The sequence below is a fragment of the Perissodus microlepis genome, chromosome 1, assembly GCF_051167445.1.
Source record: "Perissodus microlepis isolate ML-2025 ecotype Zambia chromosome 1, ASM5116744v1, whole genome shotgun sequence".
Classification (NCBI taxonomy): Eukaryota; Metazoa; Chordata; class Actinopteri; order Cichliformes; family Cichlidae; genus Perissodus; species Perissodus microlepis.
The window spans coordinates 24,992,532-25,019,569 of record NC_140461.1 but is presented as its reverse complement, the minus strand read 5'-3'; the positions used below and the strand labels follow the sequence as shown (position 1 = coordinate 25,019,569).

Here is a 27,038-nt window from a genome sequence, read left to right as displayed (position 1 = left end):
TATTTCATGTATTTTATTTTCTAGTGTGTTTTGAGACTAGGTCCGTTATTAGCTCTGCATATGCAGAACGTGTCTTTTTTTCTGTACAGCTATTGATTCAAAGCGTGTGTTTGTGTGTGGGTGTGGATGTGTTTCCTCATGGGTTGTAGCTAATCATCAAACAGTGTGGGCCAGAGTTTGCTCATGATAGTCTGCCAGCCGATGTTCATTAAACATTTGGCACATGGCTGGCTGTCTGGACACTGAGCTGCGTTTGTGTGTCCAGTATACCATACACTAGTGTGCAAATGTCTTAGGCACTTAAAGTTGAGAGAGAAACCTTCCAAAAATAAGAGAATAAATAGTTTTTATGTAGCTATAACCTTTGTGAAGAATATGTATATAAAAGACCGAACTTTTATCATGTCAGTACTTTGTCTTTTAAACAGCAATTCTCTTGTGTACATATTTCCAAGGTACCATACATACTGTGGCTGATATGGTAAGTATTTTGGACAATAACACAATTTTGTAATTTTGCCTCTGTACATAACAACATTAGATTTCAGAGGATTTTAAATCAAATACGTACTTGACGTGTAGACTTTCAGCTTTAATTCAATGGCCTTTACAAAAGTATTTCATCCTTGTCTGGATATGGTGTAATCTGTAGATTAGGCTACTGAAGTTGATTTTGTATGTATCGATATAATCCCAAATTAACATGTTGATGATGAGATGAGATCTAGGTTTTATGGCTAACTTCTTGAGCCCTATAGCTTGGAGAGCTTGGTTTTCATAAATATCATAGATTTTGTGACATGATAAAATTCTTGTGGGAGAAACAGAGACTAAGGGCCACATTTGAATGTGGTTAGTTTTGTGACTGTTTAACACAAGTTGTGTTTTGTTGTTTGTTTGTTGTTGGGAGGTTTTTTTTACACACAAACATAGTTGATTTCAGCATGACACAACCAATCTGACAAGAGCTGCACAATTTAGCATAAAGTCACAAACTAAGAAATGGTGCAGTTTGTCAATTGTTTTTTGTTTTTCCGACAAATGTCAGTGCAACTAGAACTAAATTGTATGTCAAAGACATTAATAATAATTAATAATTGTGCGTGCTTGATTTAAATATTTTGTGCCTTGAGAAAGGAACTCCTGGAAATTTATATCTAAGAGGGTTAATCGCTAAAAACTCCACCTCTTCCGCTTTGTAAATATTGACAGTAATGTTTTTATGCCAAAGTTATTATCAGTCTGCCTTTGCATAAAACCTATAAAAATTAAAATTCCAAAGCAGAAAATGTTCTATAGAGTAAGGTCAAGAATGTACCATTCTGAAAAGGACATTGGTTTTTTGCTCGTATGACCTTACAACATTACTAAAGGAATGTTGTAATTAACTTGTGATCATTAGTCTTATCAATTTTTTACTTCGATGTGAATGAAACTTCCTTTTTAGCATCTCATTCAGCATCATTATTGTCTTTGATCTTAAAATTCTTCTGTTTCTGCCCTTGATTCATTATACAAAAACAGTGAAATTCTAGTGTCAACGTGCTTCGGGATGCATTTGAATATTTTACCATATAGATATGACTGCATGCTTGTGTGTGTCTTGGTTGCTTGATACTGTATACAGTACAAGCTGGCACACTCATGACTTAGGGAGAGGAAAAGAAATAAGATTTGAGCTAAGACAAACGAGTTAAAGGTCTCTTCATACAGTGACTACAACATGCTCACAATCAGATTCTTAAAGACAAACAAATGTTTCGTTCTCGATATGTTTCCACAGAACTGCATTATCCCTCTAAATTACATCAACCTCTTCTCCTTTCATAACCAGATACAGTCACTATCAATGTGCATCCATGATGTGCAGGTTTGTTTTAGTGGTAGCTCACTAACACAAATCTCCAACTGGTTCACTACAGCTGTTATGTGCTTCAGGATCCCCCCCATTAATACATCAAAAACCCCTTTTGCATTCTCTCATGCTTACCCGCTCTTAACCTTTCTTTCATACACAGACTCTCTCACACACAGTTTTCCGTTTATCCTGCTCTTGTTCCCATGTTGACAGAGATGACAGTTGAAACCACCTCCTAACTGGTTGGCCGTCATGCACCATTTTGCCCCTGTCATTCAAATGTCTTCACCTGACTCTGTCAGTGTCAATGCATTTGAAATCATTACCTGAAGGTCACAGCTGTTCCATTTCAATCATGGGTGTTTTATTTTTTAATTTTTTTTAATATATACATATATGTGTGTGTGTGTGTGTGTGTGTGTGTGTGTGTGTGTGTGTGTGTGTATATAGCGGCGCAGGTTCGTAGCTTAGCAAAGTCGTACTAAAACATTTGACAGATTTTCGAGCGCTGTGTACGACATAAAATCATTTCGAGGTCAGTAAACACAACCAGAATTCATACATAAGGCACACGGGATTATAAGGGGCACTGTCGATTTTCAGAAAAATCAAAGGATTGATTTTAAGTGTGCCGTATTTTCCAAAAGACACGGTAATAACAACGGCCCGCTAGCATGCTGTACCAAAAATAGTGCTTTGTTGTGTATCTGACGGACGAAAGCTAAACCAGTTCCACACCACTGAAGTTGCAGCATTTTTAAAAACCACTTCTGGTTCATCCTTTTCATTCAACGATCCGCTTTCGACCTTCTCATTCTCCGTCACCGCCGCCATACTTTTTCCGCCATGTGCGTATGTAAACAAAGGCACTGCGCATGCGCGTTTTACCCATATTCTATCGCGATATTTCATTTTCTTATCGTTGCCCAACATTATACCGGTATTACCGTGAACAGTATGGCCCAGCCCTACCCTTTATTATATTTTATTTTCACTCACACTCTTACCACCAGCCTCCACAGTCCAATTTTGCTTTATCTGACTTTTTTTTTTTTTCCAGGTTTGAATTTTCATAAAACGTCCTTTATTATGTCTGCTTTACCTTTATTTATGGAAGCCCGTTTCTGCCACTAAAGAAAAAAAAAAAAAAGGATCCATAACTCGAAATTTTCTCGAATTTTGACTTTATTTTTCTCAAAATTTTGACTTTTTTTCTCAAAATTTCGACTTCTTAACTCGAAATTTCGAGTTAGCGCTGCCAATCAGTAATCTACATGAACGACGTAATTTCCTTGTTACCCGGAAGCTCAAGCCCTCAGGTACAAATGCTACAGCTAAGCTACCGGTATTACATCCAGTCATGAATGCACAGATTGCTGAGTATTTTCAGCGTGGCTTCAAAAATGATGAAATCCTTGTGTTATTAGCTGAATCACATGGCATTATTATCAGCAAATGTACTTGCGAAAGCGCCAATTTGTTGCGATCCGGTTTTGAGTGCACGTTACTTCGCGTTACAGATTTTGGTGCAAAACTACAGTGAAAATGTGGCAATTCTTGTAGAATCAACTAAAGAAATTGGAACAGCAAGTTGCTAGTAACAAAATGCCTAAAGATAGAATTTTAATTTGGTTCTTCGCTAAGTTGACCATTGTGTGTAGACGCAGGACTGGTTCATCCCTGTTTTAAGGCTTGAATGATTCATAAGTCAGTGTTAAGTGGCTTAAAAAACATTCCACTGTAAGTGGTAAGGCATAAGGTCCAAAGAAAAACTTTGACAGACTTTCAAAAAGCCTGAAGAATCGTTGCACAAGAACACTTTAAAAATTATAAGAATGCCTGGCTCAAAATACAAAGAAATGAGGGGTGACTCAAAACGTTTTCACCATACTTTAAGTGCAAGATTTGCCTTTCAGGATAATTCTTTTTTCCCTGTCATGTCGTCCAAAATATCTAAAATGTTAAAGAAATTTTTGAACATTAGGTTACAGAATAATTTAAAGACATTTAGTGAAAATAAAAAGAAACATCTTCTGATAAGTAGCAGCAGAAATTGAGGCCTTGGTCGAACAGCTTTCAATCAAAGGCCAAAAAAGGAAAAGGGTAATGAAGGAGAATAGGATTGATAAATAAGAGATGGCAGGAAGGAAGAAGAGAGAGGGAGAATAATGTAACAGGGCCAATCACGCCTCAGTGGTTCTACTAATCATGCAAACAAGGTCACTATCTGCCAGAGCCAAACTGGCAGGCTATATGCATTGGAGGCATAACTCTCTCACTCCCTCCCTCTCCCTTTGCAGTATCCTTCTCCTTCTGTTTTGGTCACTCGGTTAATCAGTTGGACATACGGGTGGCTGCCCACAAATGTGTGCACGGGAACATAATGATAATGAAAATAACCTTTTTCACATCTTCAGAGCCTTGGTTTTTAAAGAAATTTTTATGGCTCTTAAAAGTAGCGAGCTGGGCAGGAAGAATACTTTCCTCAATTTATCACTGCTTAACAGCATATTTCATTCCAGTCAGAGAGAGTAACTGCAAGCTGAGTGAGGATTTGCATACTGTTCATTACACACGGCACAAATTCATGTTTTACTTGCAACTGTGATGACAAATGATATAAAACACCTGCGGTTTCAGTTTCATTTTCTCAAGCGCACTCGTAATTGTCAAATTCTGCCTCACTCGCACACACGTGTTCACACTCGCACAGACACGGGTGCGTCTCTTGACTGTGAATTTAAATTTCCTTACTTCCGTTAATTGGCCAGACTGTAAAGAGAAGACTGTGTCGGTTTGAAAGCGTTGCTGGCCATTTTTTCTCTACGCTCTGGTCAAAAGTGCCTGGGGCACTGTCCACATAGACGCTAATCATTATTTACAGTATTTAATTCACCTCAGCTCAGTTAGAATACCACACCGTCAGAGAAAGATTTTCATAAAGATGGATTAAGTCAGTTTGTCATATTACTTTCCTCTATCTCCTTTGATCCAAAGTAGAAGAAAGCCTCATTTTCAGCGTTCAGTCAGTCATCTTCATCATTAATTCTCTCTCCTTCTATGTTTTATTCCCATTAAAATGCTAAAAGAGCATGATAAGAATTGTTTATTATTAGAAATAGTCTTTGTGAGGTCTCTGTGGCGCTGTACTACAATGTGCTGGATATTTCTTGGAAAATAACATCGTATGGATAGATTGTAAATCAGTCATTGATACTGATCCTGTGACCCCTGCTGTTTGTGGAAGGATGCCCATATTGCCCTCCAGAATCAGTTACCTTTGCACCAGTGTAAAAAGTGACAACCAGTGAACTGTTAGCCATGCGTTCATGATTTCTCAAGGAGGATTAGACTCAGACCAGGTTCTGACATGGTCAACACCCTGATGACAAACAACATAAACGTGAAGAATCATCCATCACACACAAACACACAGCATGACCAATATTGTCCCAGTGCCCCGAAGCAGAAGCTTTGTATGTGTTTATGGCTTTAAGTGCTGTTGACAGGTGAAAATAAATCCCACTCTCCTTTTCACCTTCCTTGTGCCTTTTCAGACTTTGCACTTTTCACTTCCCATTCTCTCCCACTCATCTGCCTCCATCATTCTCTCAAACCCTTCTCCCATCCTCATTTTGTTTCTGTTGTGTTTCTCTCTTAAATACTGATTTTTCTTTCAATAAGAAGGATAATAATTGTACTTTAAATTTACACATCTGTAGTTATGCAGACAAAAGAAAAAGACCTCATATTTTTTTCTTCTCAGTTAATACAAAATCAAATGCCCTCACACCAAAAGTGTATATATGTGTATTATTTTTCCCCATATTTGCCACTCAAACACCTCCCGCATGACAGATAGTGGCTAAGGGAAGGAGGGAGGAGGAGCAGCAACTAGGGAGATACTGTCAAGATTTGTCACAGTCTTCCTGCATGAAATGCCACCAGCATTTTGGGAACAAAAGAGGGAAAAAAGGGCCACAGAGGAGGAGACATTAGCACGATGTCTATCTGTGTATGCTTGTCTGTGTCTTGGGGACATTTTACCACTGCAATACTGCATTCGTACAGCTGTATCAAACAGGTCATCTAATCAGCTTATAATGATATCCAGGTAGTTGGACATAAAAGATTCATAAGCTAGAGCTGTGTCTAGTTCTCTTGTTCATCTTACCGTGATGAACAGAAAAGATGTATATTTATACTGTAGGAAGTTCGCTTATGCATGCATGGAGAAAAAAAGTGGTATTAAATGGCATAAGCTGCACTCATCTTCCCATGAGAAGAAATGAAAAATGTGACTTTTTTTCAGGCTGTCATTTTTCCTTTGGCTTTCTTTTTCTAATTTCTAGATTTCCACTTTTTTCCCCCTATTCACAGCAGTGACTGTGTGCATGCTGAGCAGAAAACATGAGCTCTACAAAGATCATCGCTCTCTTTCTTCTCCTCCACCCACCTGTGGCAATGAACCATTAGTAGCCACCAACCAGCACCACACAGCAGCATGTGCCAGAGGGTGTCTGTGTTGATTGCACTGGTTCTGTTTCATGTATACCTGTTTATAAGGGTGTGTGCGCGTGTGCGCGCGCGCCTGTATGTGTAACTCAGCTGAGTATTCTGTGTAGCCCTTGATTATTACAACCCAATTTCTTTCAGGACAAAAAACAAAACGGATATTTGTAGTTAATCCTATCATTTGAGAGATGGTCTGTTTTCAGAAACATCATTTCTTAAATATGTAATTTCTTTCTGTCGTTTTGGTGTCATTCAAACATGAATTTGACTGCTTACATTAAACCCTACTTTTTAAAGAGTCACGTTTCTAGTACTCCTTTTTAGAGATTCAATCCAATATAATTTCATTAGTGGTATTTCTATAGCAAAAGGCATTTAAATTACATTTACAGCTTTTGAGCTGCAAATGCTTGTCAGTGCACAGGATCACAAGTATATAAAATTTAAATAATGAATAGTTCAGTGTTTGATCGACAGCCATGTTTCGTCTCGCTTTCAAACTTTGTAGCTACACATAATTTAACTACCTGTGCTTTGCTTAATTAAAGCATTCCATCTCAGTGCAAACTAGTCTAACATAAGTGTTAATGGCAGTAATTGTAGTGAATACTAATGAATTAAATTCATCATTGCACATCTCTGCAGACCCATCCTCGCTCACATTGTGGTTTTAAAGACATTAAAAATATTCAAGGCTTAAAAACAGATCTGGTTGTCTGGTTTGTCCTCATAAAGTAAGTAGGATCATCCAAAAACACTAAGGGTAGGAGATTTGAGCTTTTAACAAAGTTGCGCCACATTAAAAATCTGCAGCTGCCATGAAATTAAAATACAAGTGTGCATACTTGCATTGCGTTGTTAGATGTCCAGTCATTAAATATCTACATAAACTGTTTGTTGATCTTTATTGAAGATGTATATTAAATAAACAACAAAGATTTAAAGGGTGTACGCATGAATTGAGCCACACAGTATGCAGTTAAAAGTGTATTTTCAGAGGCCGTATTTTTAGTTATTAGCGTAAGTGGGATTTTTAATTAGATTTTGGTAACAGATCCCATTAATTCAGGTTTCTCTTAAAGACTTTCTTATTAAACATGTTTAATTTGGCCTGATTATTTGCATGATAATTAGCTCAAGCAAAACCCATCTCTAATGCATGCCATCATCATCCATCTGTATCTGAACAAGATTATTTTTGCAAACCAGTGCTGAATTTGTGCATGCTGTACAACAGGATAATACCCTCGGATCTTACCGGATATGTAAGCCGGTTCTTCTCCTGTTATCGTCCTTCTGGATTTAGAGATGTCTGATTATGTCCAGACTCAAGCAATTCCAATAACAATGTAAGCTTGCCCTCCTCGCCAAGTGGTTTGGCAGATATGAAATCAGTGCAAACAAAATCTGATTTGTGCACGGACAGAGTTACAGGCCAGCATTACTGAAGTGACTGCTGTAATTGTAACCATGGATGTATTATAAGCCAGATTTCAGTGCAATCTTTGCTTACTTTGTTCTCTTTTCCATTACCTAGTATACTCTCTCTTGGTCTCTGTCACTCTATCTCTCTTTCCGTGGTATTTCTCTATTACTTTAACCCTTGTAAGCCTTATCTTCTGTTTCCTGCTTTCGAATGTGTGGGAGGCGCCATTGATTGCAAGAATGTTTCCATCAGAAGATCAGTTTTCTGGATCACTGTAATGAGTGGTGTGTGCTGGTGTCAGAGAATGAATTGGTTCATGTCAGTTAACCTACAGACAAAAAGACTTGCTGAAATAAAGACTGTGTTTTCACAGGTGCACAATCAATGTTATTGCTTTGCTGGCTCGTGTTAGTTGGGGAAATAGAAGATGGAGACTTTCCTTCAGACTTTGATTAAGTCATCTCAACTGAATGAATGCGTTTTCTCTGCTGAAATTGATCATTTCTGTCACCCAAATGGACAAAACCAACACAATGCGGTTAAAGGTCGCTAATAATTATTTTTAATTTCTCTTTTGATAGCCTATCTTTGGATACTAGTAAATATGTATTAGGACCGGTGTAATTTAATATGAAAAATGTTCAGGACTGGTCACATTTACACCCACTGCATTTTCCTTTTCTGGCGCCTGTTGCTTGTTATTGTAGGACTTATGGAATACATTCTCTGTGCTCATCTGAAAGCAGACATGTAGCCGTTGAATCCTCTGGATTTTTGCATAATTGCTTTTGCTGGGGTCTGATGTTCCATTTGCTAATGTGGCATGTTCTAAAAAAAAAAACCAAAAAAAAAAAAACCAAGGCAACACTGTCAGACAGGGCTGGAGTTTCAGTAATAAATACCTTCCTTTACGCTTCTGTCCTGTACCCTCATATTCCAGTTGCACTACTCATTATTTGTTTGTCCCTCTGTTTATACAAAACACATTTCCCATCACACTGAAATACATGCATTTCGTGTGTTTTTGATCTCGTTCAGCGGGTGTATAGAGGTCCATGTTTGGCTTGACTATTTCTCTCTCTTAAATAATAATGAGCCTGTTATACCCGGAAGTAGCCAACTTTCTAAAGCAGTCAGGCACAAATATGGTTAGATATCCCTGCTCTCTCCCCCTGTTTTATATCTCCTGTCTGATCAGTGCTAGCAAGAGACAACAGCACCAAAGCTTCCCTGATTGTACCCAGGCAGAGGGTGTTACATGCTGTCATGGTGCTTTCAGAAGTTATTTACTGTTTGTTTCCCCCCTCGATTTCTTCTTTATTCCTGTGTTTGTCTTGTGTGTGTTTGCTGATGGATGTTGTGATAATTACAACAAGGATTGTGCTGCAGGCACATGCTCTGAAGTGTCACACTGAGCCATTGTTCTATTCATTGGCTGATTAAAGAAAACAAACAGACATCTAGTAGTTGTTTTGTACATCTGACTGTGTTGAATAAATAACACAACTGTGCAGGTTTAAAATCCAGGTGTGCATGTCCTGTTCTGACATTAATGTAATGCAAAACCAAAGAGAAAAAAAAAAAGCAAAACTCATGACTAAACCTGATTTAACTTGTATGCAAGAGTAAGTTGTGAAAGAAAATGCAAAATCTAAGGTGTTAATTGTAATTATGCCATTATTTTGAAATCAAATGACATTCTTTTATCCATCATCATCCTCATTCACAGCCTATCTAACTGTAAGTGAATAATTCCTAAAATGCTGTGCATTAAGTCATTGCTAATTACATTTTACAACCTTATCATAAATAATCAGTCTGCATTGTTGTTAGCATTGTGCTTCACCATACCACCTGACAAAATAATATAGGTCAGTGTAGCCCTTTTTTTTTTTTTCTTTTTTAGCAAAGCCTGGTAATGAACTGAACTTCACTGAACTGACAAGACCGGCAGACACAAGAGAGTGACACACAAAGAATAACAGACATGATTAGCTGCTTTAAAAAAGATATGCTTGTCATATCAGGCCTTTCTGATACAGAAATACTTGCATCGATTCAGCTGTGATTCCCTCCCAGCTTTGCCGTGATTCAACCAGTTTGAATCGATGCAGCTGCATCTTAGACATTAAGCCCAGCACATCGATCTCACTTGGTGAATTGTGACACCCTCTGAGTGTGTGTGTGTGTGTGTGTGTGTGTGTGTGTGTGTGTGTGTGTGTAAACACACACATGCGTTTCCTTTTTACTTCTTTCAAGGTTTATAAATACATACGTATATATGTAAGTATAAACACACAGACACAACACACGCACATATACACACATACGTGTGTGTGTGTGTGTGTGTGTGTGTGTGAGAAATATGGGAAGGATGCAAAAGTGGATTTTAACCATTACCATGTATAACCTGGACAACAAACAGCTCGTGTTTCTCATCTGCTCCATGTGTTTTTGTAGGTCAAGGATAACTTGAGCATTGAACGAGAAAAAAATGTATCTGTTTCCAGGTCGGATAATTTGTTAGGACTGCCTTTTGTGATGCTTTTTTGTGTGCACAATTTCATTTCAAGCCTCTCTTGCATATTGGCTATGCTTTAACCATGTCATAACCTGCTTGGCAATGTTCCTTAGCTGACTATTTACAAGATTAACCCATTCTATTGTCCACACTGCTGCAGCCTCTACAGACTGTCGAGACACAGAACATGTCTGAGGGGAGCATAGATTGCTATGGCCCCCATGGGAGCTTTCAGAAGGAATAAGATGGATGACACACTTAAAGTGCTGCACTTGTCCCTGAGGCCAGATCTGCTAAGGATGCTTTCTTGCCAAACCATCAGTACATGCACAGATATTAAACAGATGTGCTGTAAGAGTGATAGGATTTTTGTGCACGCTTGGAAGTTGAGTTAATGATTTATTTCTTACATATATGTGCATGTGCATATACTGAGGTCACTGCTGCAGGAAAGTTACCCCTGGGTGTTTGCTGACAGCTAGCAATGAAATGAGACTTGTACGGTTTAAATATGTTTCTTCATTTGAAAAGCACAGAAGTCCTCTATGGATTAAAATCAATATGGGCCAATCTCATCAACACCACTGTCCTTGGCTTACTGATGTCTGTCTTGCCGAGGACTGGGAGTGTGATGAACTACAGTTTTCTTTAGACAGATCCATACCTTTCGAGGTGATTGGGTTTGACGTGTGCCCCTGAGCCATGAGTGCACAACCTTCTATTTGAGTGAATCATTTGTGTGCTGCATTGATTAGAGGTTCATTGAATTCAACAGAGCTGGTTGGCCATCAGTTCTAAATGCATAGGGAATATGAAGTGGAATGCATTTCGCTGCACACATTGCGGAGACTGGCTTTCCCTATTTGCATGTGCATGGCTTGTGTAAATGTATGATTATATGTTCTTCAGAGGGTTTTGTGGACTACTGATGCATGTATTTTTAATTGCCAGGCCAGTGTGAGAGTTAGAGGAAGAGGCCCCTGGACAGAGGCTGAGCTGAACCCAGCCATGCTGGCCTGTCACTTAATTTGTTTCCTCTCCTCAGACTGCCTTCCTCACTCTCATGCTGTCTCTGCGTTTCTCTCAGTGTGCGGTAGTCTGAGTGGTGCTAGCTGACCTTCACTGGGACACGGCCGTGACTCTAATTGCATTGATATGTCAGCGAGCTCCAGTGGTTGCAGGAGAGCGTAGCAACATTACCCCATGGCAATGGGGCCGCCATGCGAATTTTGCTTTCCTTTTTTACTGATGAGTCAGAGAATAAAGCTTCTGAAAAGTGAGAGACAGGCCAATGCTTATACACAGACATAACACTTTAGAATTTCCACTCACCATGATGCTAAGACACTGCATGACTTTGTCTGTCTGTTTGTCCAGGGTACAGTAACAATAAAGCTCATCAACCTTTACAGTAGGTTATAGAAAAACATGTAGTGCTGGTGGGTTGTTTTGAAGTCTGAGAACTCGCTGCTTGCTGCCATCTTTTGTAATTAATAAAGGAAGGAAATCCAAAAGTCTGAGCTCTCCACTATTTAGATTTTTTTTCAGCAAATACCACAACTCAAGTCCCTAGAAGCTTTTACTTAAAAGCAGCAGGAAGTGGTGGGTTTGCATTAAAAACACATCAGTCTCTCCGTGAATGTTTTCTGTTCTCTCTCCCCCCCTTTTTTTTCTCCCTCCACTTGATGTAACACATCTTATATAGAGCTGGCTAGTCATTAATTGATTGATTTATTTGAATCAACGTCAGCACCCAGTGTAGAAATCTAACAGGTTTATATTAATAGCATTTCATGTCACCAACATCCCATTTTTATTTTATTTTTTTGCAGCGTCTCTGCTTTGAGCGTTGCCTTTTTGTTTTTGTTTTAATTTTGGTTCTGGTATGGGTTGATATGATCTAATTTGTTCCCTGCCAACTGGTGGGTGGATGCATGCACATGCTTCTGCCCACAGGCTTTTGCATGTGTGTGTCATGTTTATTCATCAAAGATTATATCTGAAATCAACTGGAAGCATAAAATTAGCATATTGTAAAAATTCAGTCAGTAGATACAAAAATCTCTGTAGTGTGCACTGTATTTGTAGAGCTCTTGGAACTGTTGTCATCGGTTCCTTTGAAATTAATTTTCAATCATCATGCAACACTTACATTGGATGCTTTACTCTGCTCATCATAGCTTTTTTCCCCACAATAATTTTTTTTTAATAACATTAATAACAACAACAACAACACTGCCTCGTCCTCTCTTTTGAGCTTGGAAATGTGTAACAAATTTAAGGGTACTTTTTGCTTTTCTCTGTAAATGTTGTACATTTTTTTTGTCTGTGTGTTTTGTTTTGTTTTTTATGGGGCGGGGGGGGGAATCAGATGGCGGTGCAGCACAGCGGTGCAGTGGTTAGCACCGTCTCCTCACAGCAAGATGGTTCCAGGTTTGACCCGTCTGGCCAGCTGGGGCCTTTCTATGTGGCATGTGCTTCTATCCGACTAGTCTAGCTTCCCACAGTGCAAAGACATGCACAATTAGGTTAACTGGTGAAGCTAAATTGGATGTGCATGAGACTGTGCGGTTGTCTGTCTGTAGAGGCATTTCCAGCGTGTGCTTTGCCTTTTGCCCTACCACAGCTGGGCGGTTTTGTTTTTGGACACCAAAGTGAAATTACTGTTTGAAGGGTGGAAATCTAACAAGACTAATGACTGAAGAACATAATAGACTTGACGTCAGTCAGTGTAAGTCATGCAGCTCCTTGTATTTGGTTTAGTTTGACCATGTTTAATCAATCACTGGTGACATTTGCACTAAGCACTCTGATATAAACATGTTATGTTCTGTTTGCTGACCACAGCCGTGAGGCAGATGAATGTTATGGTGCATTATGCTCATGACATTATATCAAATATCAAGATAAATTAACGCTTAAATATGTTATCTTTGTTTTACAGCCAGACAAAGCAAATATAGGGCTGCAATGGGCATTGTGGGAGTGAAACACACTACACTTTTCTCATAATTTGAGTTGTTGATTTTTCCCCATTAGTTACAGTCTGGACCACCTTGATCTGTGTGAAGCTGTGCTGTCAGACAAGCTCTATCGCAGTGTGTCTCAGCTAATTTTGCTGCGTTTTGACAAATGTCATGTTTTTGTTCACTTTTTGAAGTAACAAACCAGTTCTATTGCAGTAGGAAGGACACGGAGAACGTTTTTTTTCCTGCTTGGTGGTCTATGTGATTCTCTAAGAAGAGATGAGGTTGAGGGGTGAGAGTTGCAGCGCCAACAAAGAAACAAAAAAGTGATTTCTAGACAGCAAGGAAGAAAAGGGAAGCGAATGAGATAAAGGAGGCGGGAAGAAGTGTACAGTTGTTTGAAAGACCGAAACCTGTGTTGATGGAGACAGGCTGGTTACCAGATGGGTTTTGTCAGAGAGAGAGGGAGGAACACAGAGAGGGAAATGGTTAAGAGATGGAGGCTGATGTGGCTGTCTGTAATGCGATATGGCAGATGCGATTTTATTTTTAGGACACAAGGCCCCAGAACGATAGGTTTTATAGGGTTTTGAGTGGGTTGATCTTTTTAAATATTCAACTTCAATGAAATATGGAGCATGACTCCAGGCTGTTTGGAATTCATAAGTCTGTTTGGCAGGACTGGCCCTGCATATTGAGAGCTGTCAGAGTCAGCCTGAGTGTTAAACACAACTCTTCAGCTGGCAGTAAGAAACAATGGCAAAAAAGAAACACCTTAGTTGAATACAAAAGAGACGAAGAATGGAAGTCCTCTGTTGGAGGTTGAAATATTTAATCAGCTCTTGTGCTGGAATAATGGATGTGAATGAATAATGTTACCCAGATGAAGTGGTGTTGTTAAATGACCACTTGTATATAGGGCCTTTTTTTTTTTTTTTTTTTTTTTTTTTTTTACTATTTACTGTGAATTATAAAAAGCTTTGTATGATTCATAGTGTTAGATAATTCCCATTTGCTTTGTACATGGCCTTGATGCAGCACCTCAGTTCATTTTCTGTGCAAAACCAACCATTTTAGCTTGTTTCCCTTTTGGACCACCCTTCCTTTAAAACAGCCTCTTTCTTATTTGCTGCCCCTTGCAAACAGCAGGTGGGTGGGGCTGCAGTGCTCACAACCCGAGCTGTGTGCCTGTGATGAGAATGTAAAGGATATCCCTTTCCTATGACGTGTGAGGAGACTAGAATAGAAAATGTTGCTTGGGCAACGTAACTATCCACCACCATAACAATTTATGTATGATAGAAAATAAAGAACAGCATAATAGATGTACTTTAACAAAAGAAAAACAACACGTCTGTGTTGTCCACACACCGGCAGTAGTGAAGAATCTGAATATGGCTGTTAATATCTCATTCTGTGACACTGAAAAAAATACAGCAGAATATGTGTTCTCTGCAAATCTGTCTTATGGATACAGAAGCCTTTCGCAAATGATCAGCTCTGTTCTCTATAATCCTCTGCAATGTGTACAACAAGAAGGAGTCCGTCACTTTTGCTCTTCCTATGATGGAAAATTCTTCTCCGTCAATGATTTAATGTAATTTTACTTTCTGTATAACCAATTGATTCAAAGCAAACAGAAAAGTGTAGTTCTATCTGTCTTTGAGTCTAAGGATGCATTTGCAAGTGTGTTTCAGCTTCGTGTCTGGGGATGTGTGAAGGATCAATATTTTCCTTCCCCAGTGTGACAGGTGTACACTGCCGCAGAATGCGGCTGATAGAAACCCTTAGTTAGTGTGAAGTCACTGAGGGGAAATACATATGCATAAGACTACGACCGCTGGGGATATTTACCAGCAGTAACCACGCAAACAACAACAACAGGTAGCTGAGCCTGAAACCAAGGCATGTTTAATTCATGCCAGATGCAGCAGTGTACACTGTCCGTACACCTGTGAAATAGCCCGTGTTTATTGGAAAAGGACTGTGCATGTGTGCGCTTGTGTTTTCTTCTATGCAGTGATGTGTGCCTGTCAGACTGTCTTTCGGTGTTTGTGTCTGATGTCTGCTTTTCTCTTGCTGTGTGGGAAACGCAGTGAGAGAAGAGCAAGGCCCCAGGAAGTGATGCTGTCCCTGTATGAGGAAACATTCGCAGTCTATTACCCTGCGTGTAGATATAATTAGTGTAAAGCAGGAGTAAAAGCTCGGGTTGCTACAACCATCTGCCAGGTGTATTCTCTATTTATAATACAGGTGGACAGATTTGTTTATATTATGAGTAATTGTATGCTTTTTTTTTTACCCATTTATTGCAAATTGCTGATCATGGCCTTTAGTAAACGGCTTGTTTTGCATCCTACAAAGATATAAGATTTGCATGGGTAATTTACAAGTTCATATTTCTGGAAGATGATATTTCTAAAACTGATAAACATTAATTTAAAATGTCTATCTCTGACTTCTATTTAAATAAATGTCAAGATCATGACTTAACAAATGCTGTATATATGTGTTTTTGTTACCGAGCTTAGCACTTAGCATTATCATACATTCATCTGCATCTACAAAACAATACAGTGGACATTTTCTGCATTTTTGTAGGCAGCATATCAGTATCAAATATTGCAGAGCATCACGGGACTATAAGAACAGTCACTGCGACCTCTTAGACGAAGAGCTGCAGGCGATAGACTTCACACCTCCAACTTCTCGGCGAGGTAACCAATTTTTACTGAGTCCTGCTGTTCGTAGGCTTGTGTCATGTGCAGTACAAAATTACATGACAGTTGTTCACAAAATCTTGGAAAAATTCAAATGATTGCCTGACATCTTTTTAAAAGAAGTCCGCTTGTTTTGCAGCCCCCAAAAATGTGACCTATAGGGTTAAACCACATTTTCTGATAATGCTGTTCACTGCACAGCATTCGAAATTGGATGTGACTTTTAATTGGCCATATTTTTGCGTTTACACTGATTTGCATTGGCTATCAAGCTGTTTTTTGGTTTTTGTTGTTGTTGTTTGTTTTTTTGAAAAGGCAGATATGAGTACATTAGTGACAACAGTGTTATTGACTGCTTTGAAAATGTCATATTGCTTGCGTTTGATAGTGAAGCTATCGATCAAAGAGAGGCCCATTATTATTTGTTATATTTTTTTCTCAAGTAAAGTGTGTGTAGGTTAGCCGTACTAGTGGCAGGAAACCGGGCTCACTTTTGGGGCATTGTTAGATGCACCAAGGCGTGCTAACGTAATGCCATGCTTGGCTGCAGCTCACAGTGGCTGAAGGTTCACACTGAGGGGCAGGGGACTTCAGGGACATTCAGCCACAGCCCTTTCACATCTCCGCATCACCCTGTCTGATTTTACGCAGCTACAAACTCCTCCTTCACTTGTCTCGTAGTCTTGATTTCAATATGTCATATTTGTTTATGCACTGCAGGGGAAATGTGCTGACATCTCCATAGGAGTCTGTCTCTTATGTGCACATCTATGGTTGTGCAAATCCCACTGCCTGTCCAGTTTAAAAATAAATAAATAAGTGCTTACAAGAATGCGGTCATAGAGGGTGACCTATAAATGTCAAGGGACTGTCCCCTCTCTTTCTTTGGAGCCAGATATTCAGGCTCCACTTACTGTGACCATAGACGCCCATACTGATCAGTAATATTTTCGCTACAATGACAGTTTTTATCTCCCAGATACTATACACAATGTAAACTCTCACCACTTGTGCCAGCTCTATTGAAAGGGCATAATGTTTTCTAAAATTTGCTTTGAGCCTTTACAAATTAACTGTATCAAAGTGGTAATTATAAAAAGAGCCAATGCTGTTTTCTTTTTGGACTGATCATCACTGTCACTAAATCAAAATATGTGCTTCTGACAGCCCTAGTAAGATGTAATACATGTCCCTGGAGCTGCAGCTAATAATTCTTTTACTCATCAATTAGTCTGTTGATCATTTCATCTTTATTAAATCATTAATCATTTCATTTATAATAAATTCAAATAATAAATTCTACTACCAGATCTCGAACCACATTTTTTTAACAACAAATTATAACAAGCACTATTTGGCTGCAGCTCCTCAGTGAACTGTAGGCTCAGCCAAAAAAAAAAATGTATTGATAAATAAATAAATAAAATTGTATCACGAGTACATACTGGCACATATTTATCCTTCAAATTATGTCTCATTTCCACTAAAACTGTGGAACTGAATCGTGTTCTTCTGTAATTAAACAAATATATTTGAGGTTGTTAATGTGGGAGAGAAGGAGGAGAAAAAGAGGGGAGCAGAATCAATGCTTAACAAAGGAAAACATTTATATATGCGTTAGAGCCGGAAAGGCCTCAGTTACCTATGTCAGTGCTGGTTTTTGGATTACCCATAGGGACTGTTATAGTGCTCTTTCAACAGTCCCGTCTCTGCATGTCCTCTATTTTCTCTTCTTTCACGTAGCTCCCTCAGTTTTTGTGCTCTATTTGAGTCTAGTCCAAATTACAGTCATTGCCCCCAAATCACACCACTGTCTTGAGGCTGTTTAGTCTGTCCACCTTGTCATCCTCTCCCTCATCATCTCATTTCTCCCACTTTTGTTCTCCTTTCACTCTCCTCTCATTGCTTGTTGCCTGTCCTCATTTTTAATCCTGTCTGCTGTGTCAGAAAAAGCTAGACAGTACAGTCTGCACATGTGCAGCTAACTACAACAAACAAACAAGGGACTAACCTTCAGTGACTGGTGCTTTGCCAAGTAATGATCTTTAATTAGAGTCAGCCTAATACACCCAAGCTAACAAGCTGTCTTCTTGCTTTTACCCTTTAAAAGACTGGCTGGGGGACTTTGGCACATGACTCACATTTGTTTCACCATACGACTCTTAAATGTAGCTCTCCTTGGCACATCTCATTGTGTATGTGCAAAGTCATAGCCTTCTAGAGTACAGTGCGCACAATCCCATCCTCACAGATAAAATGGTAAGGGTTTTTTTCTTTCTTTTTATACCATTTGTATTCCTAAGTGGTAATGTACAACTGTCCATTAGAGTACGAACGAAGTAAGAAGGGTTATTTTGTGAGCCAGGTTTTTCACCCCTTTTCCTCCATTCAATCAGTTTTGCTTTTCTGAATTTGTTTTATTTGTACTATGAGTCATAGCAACTCTGCTTTTATACCTCAAGTGTGCTGATTGCTGGCAGAGATGCAGAAAAACACACACCTAGTCTCATCTTCTGTTATATACACTGAATATATCTGAAAAGTTCTGCACAAGTTTTGTTCAGTGTTACCAGTTCCACCATGAATGACTGGTTAATCCACACAGAACAATTTAAAAATGACTTACAGGAGGAGGGAATTTTCCCACAATGAATCATGTTTGCAAAGAGGAAGCATACTGACAGTTGCACAAACAAATCAGCTAGCGGCTAACTAGTCTTTACAGGGCTCGCAAAATTTCAAAATGCCTGGTAGCCCTTCGGGCAGGCACTCTTCTTTTTTTGGTAGCCCAAAATAAATTTAAGTAGCGCGAATTTAAAAAAAAAAGAGGACAATTTTTTGATTGATGTTTTGTTTCCTTTACAATGTATAATATTGTAAAGGAAACAAAACACCAATCAAAAAATAGTTAAAACACAAATTACAACGACTGTATAAAAATTACAATTATCAACTCAGACATTTGGTTCTAATTGAACAGAAATTTCTATGAACTTGTAAGAACTGTGTAGAACATGAATCAGTCTGTGTCAGATCCTGAATTTGAAATTTCAGGATCTGCCGGACTCCCGGCAAATCGTTTTCAAACCCACCGCCGTCTTTCGCTACTCAGGTTAAACATGATATATAAGTCACTTAGATAACTTAAAAATGTTATTGTTTGGATTTTTGTAGTATTTTATTTGTTCCTGAGTAAATCGGTTTGGCTGAGATTAAAGTTATAGTTTTTACACAGCTGAATAACCGTCAAGCAGACAACTGATTATCAGAAGTGTGAGATGCTCGAGAATATACTCTGGTGTCCTGTTATATTTTAGATAGCAAGGAGCTTATTAAACTTCACCGAAACAATCTGAAAATTTCATTAAAATTTAATAAACTATCATCTTGTCTTTATTTTTAGTTGGCACATACCTTAAACACTTAAAGCTGTAAGCTAATGATAGTTATATAAGAGCAGATTCTGCTGGTGCAATAAGCTGTATGCTGTATGTCCAATGGATGATGATCTGATTAGTCGACTAATGGCAAAAATAATCGGTGACTAGTCGACTATCAAAATAATCGTTTGTGGCAGCCCTAATCCTAGTATAACTAGACTCTATACGGAAACTGAAAAATTGAGTATCTGTCTCTGTTCTGAATGAAGAAATGTTGTTCTATGAAATATTTTGGCACACTGAGATGATTTCTGTTCTTACGTTGTTATAAATACATGACAGCAAAACATGGCTACAATAACGGTGACAAACTGATCTCACTGCAGTTGAGGAGATAATTTATAACTGCTCAAAAAATCTGATGTTTTAACCCCTCAGCCATAAAATGCTGGGCGGATGGGCTGGCTGCATGGACACCAACTATATACTACACTACCCTGTGCTAGACTATACTCTGCTGTACTGTACAAAGAATCTGCAACACAAAAGTCAGTCATGTTTCATTGTAGGACTTAAAGTAAAGCCACCAGTGCATTTTAACCATTTGATTTCCAAGTGATATGCCTAATTCTGCTTTTGTTTCTCATCTCTTCGATGGAAATTTTCAATAGATGAAACAGAGCTGGTCACTTTCAGTTCATTGTGGCTGCTCTTACGACACTGAGGCTATATAGCCACATATTCAAATGTTATTTTAAAGCTAAATTTGTTTGGATATAGATGAGCATTTTAGCAAACATTCAGAAATAATCTTCAAGTAAACTTGCATTACATGACCAGTGTAAACAGGACACAGACGGTCTGTTGCTTCAGCAATGCAAAAAAGATCAGAGATTTCTTGTTGACATGGAGGTGGAAAGTAACCCGAGTACAATAGCAGTGGAAAACACAGTAAATACACCAACATATTAGGCAACTACAGGTCAGCAAGAGGAACCAATGGCAATGTAAAAGGAGTACACACAAAAGATGTGAGCCTAGCCAATAATGTTAGACAATCACAAGCATTTATAATAATTAAAATCAACAATGACAAATTATTAGTAGTATTTATACAAAATGTTTTTTGGGAAAAAAATGTGCTTTTGTTTGATTATGTAACCAAAGTCATACGCCATAAAGTGGCCCCAAATGCAAAGATTTAGATTTAAATGGAAAGGGTGGAAAAAAACAAAAAACAAGCCATCAAGCCATGTTTTGATTTATGACGGGTAAAGAAGTGTGTATTTGATCTTGCTAACTTTAACTTGTTGTGTCAGTCACTCCGTGGAGAGAAAAAATCACTTCACTATCTGTATTTTTCTAAGTCTGCATGACTGCTCTCTTCTTAAAGTGATCAAATACAGCAAACTTCATAAGAGTGGAGAGACAGGGAGGGAGTGAGAGATGAGAGGAAAGGCTCATCTGCATCTGTATTTGAAGTGGCAAATGCAAATGGACCAAATGATCTGACAAGAGAAAAATGTGAATTCCTCTCTGCAGCTATTTGCAGATGGAGAAAAAAAAAATCTCTGTTTTCTCTATTGGACGGGGCCTTTTACATTTCTACAAAATGCCATCCTATCAGACATGTAATAAACCACCAATGGTTCCATCTTCAAATTCCCAGTGATATTTTCAAACGATTCAGAGCAGCGATTAGTCTGTTTCGTTTCAGATTTTGCTTGTCTTATGCTGAAACAGAACCAGTGTCAGTAGCTGGGAAAAAAAGGCTTTGGGCTCTGAGACTCGCAGTTTAAAGACACATTTTGCAGCAAAGCTGAGAGCGAAAAGGCACAACACACTCAGTCTGCCAGCTCTTTTATTGTTATTTTTGAACAGTTTTTCTTCTCCGTTCTGCCTTCAAGCAGACTAAAGGACGGCGTCGGACTGAGGACTGTGATAGACTGCTGGTTTAGCGCTGTGTTTATGGTTGACACTCTGGAAAATACCACTCTTCAGGCTTTCTCATATGTTCAGTTTTGCTCCAATCTCTTAACACCTCTTGATGTTGATGAGTTTATTACCACAATGGTGTCAGTTTAGCTTTAACAGTGCAAAAAAGTGAAAGACAGGTGAGCACTGCTGCAGCCCAGACTTCACTTTCTGTCTCAGAAGCCTCAGTGTTGCTCCTGCCTTCTTTTTCAAATGTCGACAATCCAGAAGCAGGAAAGAAGTGAATAAATGTTTACCTGCATCAGCACCGAACATAAACGCAGCAAATGATCTTTCATGAAGAAATGTGCTTTCTTTTGTGTTGCCGTTTGCCAGTGGAAGAAAAGAATACCTCTCCTGCTCTTTTATTATATTTCACTGTGAAAGCTTTCTAACAAAGTAGTTTGACATTAAGGTGTGAAGATGAACTTCTAAGTATGGGCTGCTATTTGTGCTCTATCAATACACAGGCCAAAACCCAAGTTCAAACATTGGTTTAATATGTTCTGCCTCCATCAGTGACGTCAAAGGTGTTGGAAACCGCCACTGTGGCTTCACAATTCAGTCATTACAGAGGAAAGTGCTTAGCAGAAATAGAAAAGCTCTGTGTAAGTACCAGACAACACACCGCTTCACTTTTTAGCTTAAAAGTCGCATTCACCAGCTTATTATTTCACAAAAACCACACAGTAAAAATGCTGCTGGCTTGCAATGGCTCCTGGTCAAAGGCAATAACTGAAGAAAGAAGCTTTTTACTTACAGGGACATGTAACCATTTAGTGTTCGAAGAGCTGGATTTTAAAACTGAGGTGAATAATGTCCAGTAGCAGGTGAGCGGGCGCTGAAAGGTTGAGAGGGCCTGTGTTCGAGTCTGCACTGGACCATTTTCTCAGTGCCATTCCTCACTGCTCTCTCCCTACTTCTCTACTGTTCTACCCTAAAAAAATGCCCAGTGGCCAAGATTTAGGAAAAAGTGCATAGCTCAGAAATACTAACGCCAGAATTATAATATCAACATAGAGCCTACGACACAGCATGCATAGGTCGCAAAAGCTGATGAGGTATTTATTCCTGTGCAGGCTGCGGTGATGGTGATGTGTATTTACATTTCTGGGAGGTTTGCATGGTTTGCTGTAACAATGTACCAACGTGGATGTAACTGTGTTGAAGTAACAGAAGCATTTTTATCAAAGTGTGTCCTCGTATGTGATCGGGGTGGAAAAAGCTTTATGAAGCCTGTAGTGACTCCTGAGGCAGCAGATCAGAGTCTAATCATGTATCGCAGTAATATCACTTAGATCAGTGTCACTTGGCACCAAAGTTCAGTCCGAGACCTGTCATAATGATGTGGGATTTATCCTGAGTATGTTGCGTACTAAAGTACACTAACCATCTTTTATATCTAATTGCACATCACGCAGCTAATCCATATTTGATGGTGTGAGAAGGATAAATTCACACCTCTACCATCACAGGCATGTGTTTAATAAAAGACGACAGTTTTGTCTTTGAATTCCTTGACGATCCAGAGCAGCGATTTCGATTAAAATTCTGCTTGACTAGTTCTCCTGTACAGCCTTTGTCAGTTGTTGGTTAAAGGAGTGCTACCTGGAAGATGAGACATATTTTACATCTCTCAGACATGTTTTACAGCTTAGATGAAGGCATATGTTGAGAAGCTAGCGAGGCTTCAAAGGAAGGGGCAGCGAGGTGTCACAGGCAGACAGACTGAGAAGAAACTGAACTTGCCAGCACTTTGATCATGTTCACCACTAAAGGCCAAGGCCCTGTTAGGGAGAAGAGAAATGCACTTTTGGATAAGAGGTCTTATTCAAGTGTGGGGTTTCTTCATTTCTTTTTGAAGTGTAAATGTATATGTATCGAAACAGCATTTTGTACTCCAGTCAGTATGTGGTTTTCATAAGTAATTTAGGATCCATGCAGAGCTGAAAATAATTAAATGCTAATACGTGTTAAAATGAATGTAAATTCAAAGATTGACATTTTGTCACACTCAACGTGTGATAATAATCCCATCCGTGTTGCTTTTCGTGACAGAAACGGCCTCAATTTGAGATTAAGCTAAAGTGTAAACAAGATATCAAAATGCAAATAGTTTATTACAGAACTGATCACTTTCCCAGCATCAGCTCTGAATCTGTGAGCGCCGCTTTTAAGGGAAACAAGCGTTTCCTTTAAAGAGGGGGGCATCGCTAAGTAGAGAGAAACAGACAGGGTGGGTGTAGCTGATGCACTTTTTAGGGGGAGGACAGAGAAACAGGACATGATTGGGAAATTGTGGAGCAAAAAGGATCAGCAGTGGGAAATAATTGTCATCTGTTGCAAGTTAGACTGCTACAACAGGAAGATGGCGCAAAAAGGGTCAGATAATGAGAGGAGACTTGCATTTTCAGCTGTGTTAAATGTTCAATCACAGCAAGCAACGCGAAACACTCTACTCAGTTCCTCCTTTTAAAGTCACCCACTGCCTCTTGTTTGCCTAACAGGTTTGTTGTGAACGTAACAGCGTGTGTTTGTGTGTGCGCGAGTGCGAACGTTGACTTTCTTTCCTTAATATTGCAGTCGCTTCCTTCTTGTCTGCTCTCTTTCCTCCTTTTATCCTTATTTATTTGTCAGAGGTTGTGTTCAGGGACGTTCCTTGTCATTCGTCAGCTCGGCCCATAAAACACACTGTCATGACTGACTGGCCACGCTCCAAACTCATTACCGATTGGCTGACAGAGCGGGTCGCTCTGTTCTGCTCTGCTGTGTTTGACTCCTGTTTGCCAGACATTTCAGGCTCAGGAAACTTTAAATGCGGCGGTGTCTTTCCTCGCGCCACTCCTCTCAGCCTCACGCTCAAGGTCACATGAATATGGATTTGCCCTCTCCTTCCAGCACGCACATACTGATGATGAAGTCTAAGATCTACTCAGAGGGATTATAATTCAGAACGTAGGTCTGATCTTGGCATCTGGGCGTTGCTCTGTTCCACTGTCTGCCTGGGAATGTGTTTTAAGGAATAAGAAAGATGAAGAGGACAAGTGCCGGAGCAGAGAGCCGAGATGAAGAGCAGAGGAAGGAGAATGGATGATGATGGTAGAATCAGGGGAGGTGAAGCTGGGTGGGAGGGTGTCGTGCAAGGGGGGGAGACTAGGAGATTGGAAAAAAGGACAACATACAATGTTATTGAGTTTCTGTTGTGGCTGATCAGCCATATCCATTTCATCATGCTGAGCTGGCTTTGTGCCAGAGTCTACTGCAGAAACTTCAATCTCATCAGTGAGAGTATGTCGATTCTAACAGACTAGCAGTGCGACCTCTTGTGTATGTATGTAATTTGTTTTGCATGCGTAATTGTTTACTAAACAGTTTTTATTACTTCCTAACTTCTTTTATTTCATCATTTCGTGTTTCGCTGCATCGCCTGACTTTCTGTTTTCTCATCGCTCGCCTGCTTTTGCCACTTCTCTGTGGCTTGCTTGTAATTTAATCTGTAATCTGATTAACCTCCTTGCTCCCATTCATTCAACGTGTCAGTCACGCATCACCCTCTTCTCCCTCATTCTCATAGTTGTGCTCACTGCTTTGTCTCTGTTTTTCACTCGCAGAAAACAACAAGGCACCTTTACAAAGGTCTCGCTCTCGGCAGAATATAAATGCGAGTTCAGCGGCGGTGAAAGCTCCCTCTGCCTGGGAGGCCCATAACGAGTCTGAGAGCCATCCATCTGCAGCCAGAGCCAAAGCTGCTGTGGGTTCAGAGTCGGGCCGCGGTTACAGGAACGTGGCAGGTCACGGCTATGGGCCGGACAGAGAGAGGGTGTTGGAGAGAGTTAAAGTGACCGAAAAAGAGATGGAGGTTGGCACAGGAAGCACGGGAACTCCAGCCTTCCAGTCATCCTCCTTTAGTCCCACAGTGAGCAGCTGTGGCACCAATGGAGAGTCAGATGTAGAGGCACTCCTCGCGAAACTAAGAGCCTTGTGAGGGTCATTTCTTATATTTGAAAGAAAAAAAAAAATATATATATATATATACTTTTTTTTTTTTTTATATGCAGCATATAGTACGTTTCTGCCCACACATTTAAATATACTCTGATTATAACCTTAAAGGTCATAATCAAAAGCTTTGTTAACAAGAGGAAATGTAAATAAATAGCTGGGCAACTAAATAATGGCAATGCATTTGTGTAGAAACGGTAATGAATTCATGGACCATGTTTTTAAGGCTCAGTGGTACAAAAAAAATCATTTTCTGGCAGATGGAGCACAGAAAGCTGATCGCACTTTGGCCTGCCCAATGTCCTCAGAGGTTATTTCTTGAAAAACTCTGATTGTGATTCATTAGGAATACTGAAGCGTATTAGTTGATTACATTATAGTTCAAAAATGAAAATGCACCCAAATAGATTCTGCCGTCTTTATCTGATCCTCCTCTGTGTGCCGCCATTAACATTTATGAATTCCAAAGAATCAGAATATAACAGCTTTTCCTCTGAAAGCTGCAGATGCAATGTTGCTAAGCACTTTTTTTGTAAACCATAAAAAATGTTTAAAAACAAACTTTAATCGCATTTGCATTTTTACATCTTTATCATATGTCTTGTCCTGTCTGTATTTATGTATCACATTAGTCAAGTACAATTCAAAGTTTCAAACTTACATTTATTTGTATAACTTTTGTTTTTTATTTTTTTTATGTTTTCCTTTCTTTCTTTGTTCTTTATAAGTTCTTTTTGTTTCCACTCCCTATGTGTTAATGGTCTGTCTCTGTGTTTATAAATGTATTAATACTTACGAGTTAAGCCACGATTGCGCTTCCACAGGTTCTAATATTAGATTTTGTTAGAGTTTGGTGGTACTGGACTGTTTTTTGGTCTCTGTGTATTTTCTAGTGAATGTAAGTCTTCAGAAAAGGGAACAAACTTTGATCCAAAATATGGCACAAAGCACCAGAATGTGTTTTTTTTTTATTCTGCATTGCAACTGAACTTACTTAACCATACTTGTTATATCTCTGTCTGTATTCCTAGTTTTTGTAGACATATTTGCAATAAAAAAAAGTAAATAAATGTGTTTTTTTTATTTATTTTGTTTTATAATTTATATTATTATTTTGGCATGCTGTCATTGCCTATGTGGCTGTTATTGTTGTATTTTATTTTTTATTTTATTTAAATAGTTTTTTTTTTTTTTTTTTTTTTTTTTTTTTACATTTTTGGTTGTAATCAACATAAATGCAGAAAGTTGTTTGTCCATCTTAAATTAATATAGCAGGACAAAATGCTCTATAAACTTCCCAGCTTTAACTGTCTTTATTAGAAGGCGCACATAGCCTAACCAAAGCCTTAGTGAGAACATTATAGCTTCAAAGGCTCAGATCATACGTAGCCAAAGTAATCATTCATCCAAGCATTTTCTGTTTGTTCTTGTGTTTTTCTTGTACCTACCTGTACAATTTCTCTGTAAGTCTACTTTGCTATCCTGCCAATGTCCTTGTAGTCTGGACACACATTCTACATGCAGCCCAAAACATACGACTGCAATTGTTGAGTTTATCAAATGTGAATGTAGTTTGCACAAAGCGTACGGCCACCACAGTCCTACCTTATACAGGCCAGTGTCCACCTGGGAGGGAATATTCAAAGCGTCACGTGGCTCTTTTAGATGTACAGTGG

General features: G+C 39.0%; 1 protein-coding gene across 2 annotated transcripts in view; it reads left to right on the top strand.

Moving 5' to 3' along the window:
* LOC146393898 (protein diaphanous homolog 3-like) overlaps positions 1 to 26,418 on the top strand; it is a 158,154-nt gene extending 131,736 nt beyond the window's left edge. For both annotated transcript variants that reach the window (XM_084936855.1, XM_084936850.1), the window contains one exon: positions 24,972 to 26,418. In XM_084936855.1, coding sequence (XP_084792981.1) covers positions 24,972 to 25,345 — 374 coding nt within the window. In that variant the 3' untranslated portion in view covers positions 25,346 to 26,418. The remainder of the gene's footprint in view (positions 1 to 24,971) is intronic.
* Positions 26,419 to 27,038: the final 620 nt, after the last annotated feature.